Source organism: Arachis duranensis, unplaced genomic scaffold (genome assembly GCF_000817695.3).
Source record: "Arachis duranensis cultivar V14167 unplaced genomic scaffold, aradu.V14167.gnm2.J7QH unplaced_Scaffold_53191, whole genome shotgun sequence".
In the NCBI taxonomy this organism is placed as follows: Eukaryota; Viridiplantae; Streptophyta; class Magnoliopsida; order Fabales; family Fabaceae; genus Arachis; species Arachis duranensis.
This window is the reverse complement of record NW_026264949.1, coordinates 26,157-35,646: the sequence shown is the minus strand read 5'-3', so window position 1 is coordinate 35,646 and position 9,490 is coordinate 26,157. Positions and strand designations below refer to the sequence as shown.

The following is a 9,490-nucleotide window of genomic DNA, read 5'->3' as shown; positions in this document are numbered from 1 at the left end:
CTTTTCATAGAATTTTCTTTTTGATTAACTTAAAGGACAAGCATATAAGTAAGAAAGGTGGAAGTGAACACCAGAGGTATTAAGCTCAGTAAACATAAACCTAAGCAATGAAAAAACTTAAATGCAGAATTGAAAATCCTAAGCTACCATGGAAGCATGTTCTATTTTCCACCACCTGAAATGATCATGTTCCTTTGTCTTGGGATCCTCTTTGATTGCTTGAGTCCATATTCCCTTTGCGCTTTCCTATAAGCTTTTTCCAGAAATCAGCATCCTCCATTTTCTTCTTTAACGCTTCCTTGCTGTTTCACCTTTCCCTCTTCTTGCTCTGTTAAGTCCTTGTGAACTGCCTCATAACTTGGGATGGCAGGGTGCAAGTTATGCATATGCCCAGTCATATAGTTTAACTTGGCCTGAGTGTTTATGCTAAATTCTTCTCGATGCAGTTGCCTTCCTTCATTGAGCACACTGAATTCATTGAATGCTTTCAACTGAGCCATCTGGCGTTGGTTAAGTTCTTGGAGGCGTTTATCTTGGCTTTTTTGCCTTTCGGACACTTGATTTATGGCTTGGGTGAGCTGGGAGTAGTGCTCCTGTTGCAACTCCATTTGCTGTTTCTGCCACTCTCTTTGTTGATCCATCCAACTAGAGAGTAGTTCTTCTTGACGATCCATCCTTTGAGATTGAACATGTAGTTGTTGCTCTTGTCCCTCCATATACCTTCTTCCCAGATCTTCAATGGCTTCTTGAATGTGGAACAAATTTATGTTGGTAGGATCATATTGCCCTTCTTGCCGATATCCTGTTTGTTGGGGTTCTTCTTTGTTGTTGAGCAGGTGTCACATAATTTATGCGTTGGAATGTGACTAACCTCCCCGGATTTATCCATTGTGGATTGTTGTCTTTGAACACCACCTTGGCTTTCATGCATAGTCTCAGGATGGTGCTGGGATACTAAAGTCTAGCACCCGGATCATTCTTCTTGGTTGAATCCTGGATTCCTTCAGCTATGATTTCGTGCACATTGATGCTTCCACCCTTCACTAGGCAATGTACCATGGTGGCTTGAGCAATATTGACTTCAGAATTATTTGTGGCTGGAAGGATAGACCTCCTCACTAGCTCGAACCATCCCTTGGCTTCTGGGATAAGGTCTCCTCTCCTAATGAACCTCGGTCTCTTGTCCGAGTACCTTTCCCAATCAGACCCAATGACACACATATCATTCACAATCTCTTCAAGCTCATCTTCCCCGGGGGCATTACTTATCCTTACCTGATGGCTAAGCTCATCAAAATGTGGTGATTTCAGTTGAAGAGTCCTTGTTATAGCATTGGGGCTGAAGTCCACCTCTGTTCCTCTTACATAACTTTTGAAAGTGGGTGCCCTAGTGCTGTCTTCTCTGACCGCATTTGCATAGAACTCTTTGATGAGGTTTGCATTTATCTTTGCCTCTGGGTTGGTGAGCTTTTGCCAGCCTCTCTGTGCAATCTTCTCCTTGATCTTAGGGCATTCATCCTCATTAAACTGGAATGTCAATTCTGGCAAGATTTTTTTGTTTTTGATCCGTTCATATTGAAGCTCATAGAAGGCAGTCTTGAATCTCATACCATCGGAGGGAGGCTATTCCATGGGTTCCTTCCTTCTTCTCCTTTGAGAGCTGGATGAAGCCATGCAAGATGGTTGATATGTTAGTTACCCACAAGATGGCTAGGAGGGTGTATGTAAAATTTTCGTGAATGATGAAGTGTGTGTGTCCGAGAGAATGAGGGAAGAGGAATGATAGTATGAAGTGTGTACGGAGAGGTTGTGCGAAGGGGTTTATATAGGGCAATGGTAAATGATTGAAGGGTGTGGATTTATGGTATTGTTTGATGGTGGACGGTTGGGGTTTGGTATTGAATGAGCACAATGATCACCTCTTTTATGAGGGTCTTGGTTCGGTCTCCAAAGCTATACAACTCCCAATGTTGCATGGCAACACTTCCAAGGATATTCCCCTTGAAGACAAGTGTGAGATTTCCTTGGTATAGTGGCTGAATCTCCCTTCCTTAATTATCCTATCAAGTATCATCAAGGTCCTTTTTGATTCCCTATACACAAAAAAGAAAGGAATGCAAATAGTTAATTGAAATTTTTGGTGGGAAAACTTAAGGTGTGAAGTAGCTAAAAAAAATCTTTTTCTTTTGATTTTAAATGACTAAATGCTTTCCATGAATGCAAATCAATCAACCACTAAATTTCCCATGCATGCAACATTGGTACACCAAACTTGTTTATGATCACATGGTGCAACAAGTTTGGGGAATGATTTTACCTCATAAAGTGTGTTCAAACCCCACTTGGTGTGTTTTGAACACCAAATTTATCATGTACTATACGCTGCATGTAAAGGGGTCTTATATTGGTCGTCAAAATTGATTTAAAAATCCATGAAATTTGCCTTATTACTATTATTAGAGATTAAAGGAAGAGGGTATAGAACATGGGCTGCCTCCCATGAAGCGCTTCTTTAGCGTCATTAGCTTGACGTTTGGTCCTTGTCAAGGTGGCTGATAGTGTTTGAAATTTGCCCCCCTTGCAGTGAACCTATGTCCATTGGCCTTGTTGATAAGCTCCATATGCTCTAAGGAGAAGATTTTGTTGATGGTGTACACTAGAGGCAGCTGGGATGGAATAGTGGGGAGGTGAGGTGGTATAGATGGGAAGTATGTAGAGACCACTTCATCTCCTGGCAAGAAATCTTCTGTAGGGATTTTCTTCTTTTTCCATCCCCTTGGGACCTATTTTCTTGTGTCCGTTGATTCCAACTTGTTCCTTGTGGTTTCCTTTTTGAGAATGGTTTTGTTGTCTATTTCATGTGATTCTGGTGGGTCTGGTTCCTTTTGGATTACACTTGGCTGTTGCTCCTTCTGATCGCATTGGTTGTTAGCTATAGGAGTCATGAAGTGTGGTGCTGGTGCTCCTTTGTTTAGCTCTTCCATCAACTCTTTAGTTTGATTTTCCTCTAACTTTTTGTTATCATGATTTGCTTATTGTGAGAGGTTGAAAACATTGAAGGTGAGCTGCTCAATGTATTCTCAGTACTAGCTCTCCTCGCTCTACATCTATGAGTGCTCTGGCTGTGGCTAGGAATGGCCTTCCCAGAATGATGGGGTGATGAGCGGATAATTTATACGCTTTTTGGCATTGTTTTTAGGTAGTTTTTAGTATGATCTAGTTACTTTTAGGGATGTTTTCATTAGTTTTTATGATAAATTCATATTTCTGGACTTTACTATGAGTTTGTGTGTTTTTCTGTAATTTTAGGTATTTTCTGGCTGAAATTGAGGGACCTGAGCAAAACTCTGATAGGAGGCTGACATATCTCTTGGATTCCTTAATCAGAATCTTCGTGGTATAAGCTAGAATTGATGGCGGCATTCATGGGAATCCAGAAAGTCTAACCTTGTCTGTGGTATTCCGAGTAGGATTCGGGGATTGAATGACTGTGACGAGCTTCAAACTCCTGAAGGCTGGGCGTTAGTGACAGATGCAAAAGAATCACTGGACTCTATTCCAACCTGATTGAGAACCGACAGATGATTAGCCGTGCTGTGATAGAGCATTTGGACCTTTTTCACTGAGAGGATGGGATGTAGCCATTGACAACGGTGATGCCCTATATACAGCTTGCCATGGAAATGACTAAGAAGGATTGGATGAAAGCAGCAGGAAAGCAGAGATTCAACAGGGACAAGTATTTCTATCCTATTTTATTTATCTTTTAATTATCTAATCCAATCACATTTGAATCAGCCTGACTGAGATCTACAAGATGACCATAGCTTGCTTCATACGAACAATCTCTGTGGGATCGACCCTTACTCACGTAAGGTTTATTACTTAGACGACCCAGTACACTTGCTGGTTAGATGTGCGAAGTTGTGAATTAAATTTTAGACACTATGATATTGAGCACCAATTTATTTGTAGCCATTATCAGGGAATTAATTCCATACAACAATAAAGAGTACGAATCACAATTTCGTCCACAAAGTTTTTGGCGCCGTTGCCGGGAATTGTTCGAGTATGGACAACTGACGGTTCATCTTGTTGCTCAGATTAGGTAATTTTTTTTATTTTCTTTTCAAAAAGTTTTCAAAATTTTTCTTTTCTTTTTCGTTCTTCTAATAATGTTTTTTGAAAAAAAATAAATAAAAATAAAAGAAAATACAAAAAAAAATTAGAAAATCATAAAAACCAAAAAAAAAATATTGTGTTTCTTGTTTGAGTCTTGAGTCAACTTTTAAGTTTGGTGTCAATTGCATGTTTTAGAAATTATTATGCATTTTTCGAAAGTTCATGCATTCATGGTGTTCTTCATGATCTTCAAGTTGTTCTTGGTAAGTCTTCTTGTTTGATTTTGATGTTTTCTTGTTTTGTATCTTTTGTTGTTTTTCATATGCATTTTTCGTTTGTTAGAGTCCATGCATTAAAGAATTCTATGTTTGGTGTCTTGCATGTTTTCTTTGCATAAAAAAATTTTCCAAAATATGTTCTCGATGTTCATCATGATCTTCAAAGTGTTATTGGTGTTCATCTTGACATTCATAGTGCTCTTGCATGCATTAAGTGTTTTGATCCAAAATTTTCATGTTTTGGGTCATAATTGTGTTTTTCTCTCTCATAATTAAAAATTCAAAAATAAAAAAATATCTTTTCCTTATTTCTCTCCTAATTTTTGAAAATTTGAGTTGACTTGGTCAAAATTTTTTTTAAAATTAGTTGTTTCTTACAAGTCAAGTCAAATTTTCAATTTTAAAAATCTTATCTTTTTAAAACTTTTTCAAAAACTAAATCTTTTTCATTTTTCTTATTAATTTTCAAAAATTATTTAAAACATTTTTCAAAATCTTTTTCTTAATTTTATTTTCAAAATTTTCGAAATTACACTAACAATTAATGTGATTGATTCAAAAAATTTGAAGTTGTTACTTTCTTGTTAAGAAAGGTTCAATCTTTAAATTCTAGAATCCTATCTTTTTAGTTTCTTGTTAGTTAAGTAATTAATTTTAATTTTAAAAATTAAATCATTTTCAACCATATCTTATCTATCTTATCTTCTTATCTTACCTTTTTATCATATCTTTTTCAAAATTTTATCTTTTTCAAAAATTTGATTTCAAAATATCTTATCCAACTTCTTATCTTCTTATCTTTTCAAATTTGATTTTAATATCTTTTTCAACTAACTAATTAACTTTTTGTTTGTTTCTTATCTTTTTCAAAACTACCTAACTACTTTTTCCTCTCTAATTTTAGAAAATACCTCCTTCTTTTTCAAAAATTCTTTTTAATTAATTAATTGTTTTAAATTTTAATTTTAATTCTATCTTATCTTTAACTTTCTAAAATCATTAACTACTTTTTCAAATTTATTTTCAAATTCCCTCTCTCTTCTCTTCTTCTATTTATTTTATTTATTTACTAACACTTCTCTTCATCCTAAAATTCGAACCCCCCTCTCTCTCTGAGTTCGAATTTTCCTCGTCTCCTTCCTATCCTTCTTCTTCTTCTACTAATAATAAGGATCCTCTTTGTCCAGATATAGAGGATTTCTCTTTCTTTTCTTTTTCTCTTCTCTTTCATATGAGCAGGAATAAGGAAAAAGGCACTCTTGTTGAAGCTGATCCTGAACCTGAAAGGACTCTAAAGAGGAAACTAAGAGAAGCTAAATTACAACAATCCAGAGGCAACCTTTCTGAAATTTTCGAACAAGAGAAGGAGATGGCAGCCGAACCCAACAAAAATAATGCAAGGAGGATGCTTGGTGATTTCACAAAACCAACGTCCAAATTTGATGGAAGAAGCATCTCAATTCCTGCCATTGGAGCAAACAATTTTGAGATGAAACCTCAATTAGTTGCTATAATGCAACAGAACTGCAAGTTTCATGGACTTCCATCTGAAGATCCTTATCAGTTTTTAACTGAGTTCTTGCAGATTTGTGAGACTGTTAAGATGAATGGAGTAGATCCTGAAGTCTACAGGCTCATGCTTTTCCCTTGTGCTATAAGAGACAGAGCTAGAACATGGTTGGACTCACAACCTAAAGATAGCCTGGACTCCTGGGATAAGCTGGTCACGACCTTCTTGGATAAATTCTTTCCTCCTCAAAAGCTGAGCAAGCTTAGAGTGGATGTTCAGACCTTCAAGCAAAAAGATGGTGAATCCCTCTATGAAGCTTGGGAAAGATACAAGCAGATGACCAAAAAGTGTCCTTCTGACATGTTTTCAGAATGGACCATATTAGACATATTGTATTATGGTCTATCTAAGTTCTTCAAGATGTCATTGGACCATTCTACAGGTGGATCCATTCACCTAAAGAAAACGCCTGCAGAAGCTCAAGAACTTATTGACATGGTTGCAAATAATCAATTCATGTACACTTCTGAGAGGAATTCTGTGAATAGTGGGATGCCTCAGAGGAAGGGAGTTCTTGAAATTGATGCTCTGAATGCCATATTGGCTCAGAACAAAGTGTTGACTCAGCAAGTCAACATGATCTCTCAAAGTCTGAATGGATGACAAAATGCATCCAACAGTACTAAAGAGGCAGCTTCTGAAGAAGCTTATGATCCTGAGAACCCTGCAATGGCAGAGGTAAATTACATGGGTGAGCCTTATGGAAACACCTATAATTAATCAAGGAAAAATCATCCAAATTTCTCATGGAAGGATCAACAAAAGCCTCAACAAGGCTTTAATAATGGTGGAAGAAACAGGCTCAGCAATAGCAAGCCTTTTACATCATCTTCTCAGCAACAGACAGAGAATTTTGAACAGAGCCCCTCTAAGTTAGCAAATATAGTCTCTGATTTGTCTAAAGCCACCTTAAGTTTCATGAGTGAAACAAGGTCCTCCATTAGAAATTTGGAGGCACAAGTGGGCCAGCTGAGTAAGAAAGTCATTGAAACTCCTCCAAGTATTCTCCCAAGCAATACAGAAGAGAATCCAAAAGGAGAGTAGAAGGCCATTTATGTAATCAATATGGCCGAATGCACAAGGGAGGAGAAGGACAAAAATCCTAGTGAGGAAGACCTCCTGGGACGTCTTTCAAACAAGAAGGAGTTCCCTATTGAGGACCTAAAGGAATCTGAGGCTCATATAGAGACCATAGAGATTCCACTAAACCTCCTTCTGCCATTCATGAGCTCTGAAGACTATTCTTCCTCAGAAGAGGATGAAGATGTGACTGGAGAGCAAGTTGCTCAATATCTAGGAGCCATCATGAAGCTGAATGACAAGTTATTTGGTAATGAGACTTAGGAAGGTGAACCTCCCTTGCTCATTAGTGAACTAGATACATGGATTCAGAAAACTTTACCTCAAAAGAGACAAGATCCTGGTAAATTCTTAATACCCTGTACCATAGGCACCATGACCTTTAACAAGGCTCTGTGTGACCTGGGGTCAGACATAAATCTTATGCCACTCTCTGTAATGGAGAAACTAGGAATCATTGAGGTACAGCCTGCCGTATTCTCATTACAATTGGCAGACAAGTCAGTAAGACAAGCTTATGGACTAGTAGAGGACGTGTTAGTAAAGGTTGAAGGCCTTTACATCCCTCCTGATTTCATAATCTTAGACACTAGGAAGGAAGAAGATGAACGCATCATCCTTGGAAGACCCTTCCTAGCCACAGCAGAAGCTGTGATTGATGTTAATAGAGGAGAATTAGTCCTTCAATTGAATGGGGACTACCTTGTGTTTAAAGCTCAAGGACCTTCCTCTGCAACCATGGAGAGGAAGCATGAAAAGCTTCTCTCAGTACAGAGTCAAAAAGAGCCCCCATAGTTAAACTCTAAGTTTGGTGTTGGGAGGCCACAACCAAACTCTAAGTTTGGTGTTGAGAAGCCCCCACATTCAAACTTTAAGTTTGGTGTTGGGAGGCCCTCATCATGCTCTGAACATTTGTGAGGTTCCATGAGAGCCTACTGTCAAGCTAGTGACATTAAAAAAGTGCTTGTTGGGAGGCAACCCAATTTTTATTTATCTAATTTTAATTTTATTTTATTGTTATTTTGTGTCTTAGTAGGTTCATGATCATGTGGAGTCACGAAAAAAAATATATTAAAATTAAAAACAGAATCAAAAACAGCAGTAGAAAAATCACACCCTGGAGGAAGAACTTACTGGCGTTTAAACGCCAGTAAGGTGCATCTGGCTGGCGTTCAACGCCAGAACAGAGCATGGATCTGGCGCTGAATGCCAGAAATAAGTAACATCCTGGTGTTTAGATGCCAGGAATATGCCTTGAGGAAAGCTGGCGCTGAACGCCAGTAACAAGCATGGAACTGGCGTTCAACGCTAGAAACATGCTGCACATGGGCGTTGAACGCCCAGAACGTGCATCACTTTGGCGTTTAAATGCCAGAATGGTATGCTAAGACATTTTACATGCCTAATTGGTGCAGGGATGTAAATCCTTGACAACTCAGGATTTGTAGACTCCACAGGATCATCTCAGGATCTGTGGACCCCATGATGACAAGTCATCATATACCCATTTTTCAAGCTAATTTCATTTGTTTTGTTAGTCTTTATGCACTTTCTTGCTTCTTAAGTAAGTGATTTGGAGTGAAAATGCACAACTTCTTTAAATCAAGCAACCACCATGAAATTAATGTTAATTCATGAGGTTTAAGCTAATTTTAATTGAATTTTAATTGATTTATAAGCCTCTTGAATTTAGTGATACTTTGAGTGGTTGTTTTGGTTTATTGTAGGTGAAGAAAAGAAAAAAAGGAAAAAGCGTAGCCTAAGGAAGTGTGGCCCAAGGAAAAGAAAGTGTGGTCAAAGAGAGAAGAAGTGTGGCGCACAACATGAGGGGAGGCAAGCATTGCCCTCCACAAGGGCACACTGCCCTCTAGGAGGGCAACATAAGGGAACAAGGCAAAGAAGGCAACTCTGCCCTGCCCACTACAAGGGCAGAGCACAAATCTGTGCCTTGGAATCAAGAGGAACAAAACCTTGCCCTGCCCTCCACAATGGTAGTATCGGGCTCACCAAGGGAGAAATTCAAAGGAAATTGTCTCCAAATGCTTGCCACAAGAGTTGAACACGGGACCACGAGGAAGTTAGGACTTAAGGCCCATTACCGTGCCAAGAAACCAAGGAAAATGATGTAGCGTGTGTTTCTGCCCGGGTTCGAACATGGGACTACATTTTGGAAACACCGCCCTGCCCTCCGCGAGGGCAGGGCAGCATTTGGTTGGTGCACAACTCTGGCGCACCAAGAAGTGAATTTGGCGCACCAAATCATGACCCTGGCAGCACCAGCGCGCACCAAACACAATCCTGGCAGCACCAAATTTTTCTGCCCTGCCCTCCGCGAGGGCAGGGCAGCATTCTGCGCACCAAGGCACGATCCTGGCAGCACCAAGCACGCACCGTGGCGCACCAATTTTTCCTGCCCTGCCCTCTGCGCGGGCAGGGCAGC

At 39.1% G+C, this 9,490-nt stretch overlaps 1 protein-coding gene and 1 non-coding gene across 2 annotated transcripts; both read right to left on the bottom strand.

Annotated features, from left to right (window-relative positions):
- Window positions 1-266: 266 nt before the first annotated feature.
- LOC107470229 (uncharacterized) lies at window positions 267-716 on the bottom strand. The gene has a single exon (XM_016089619.1). It carries the CDS (start codon window positions 714-716, stop codon window positions 267-269), a length of 450 nt encoding a protein of 149 aa, XP_015945105.1.
- Window positions 717-6,168: 5,452 nt separating this feature from the next.
- On the bottom strand, window positions 6,169-6,272 carry LOC127744520 (small nucleolar RNA R71). The gene has a single exon (XR_008005475.1). It is a non-coding gene; the product is annotated as a small nucleolar RNA R71 (small nucleolar RNA).
- Window positions 6,273-9,490: the final 3,218 nt, after the last annotated feature.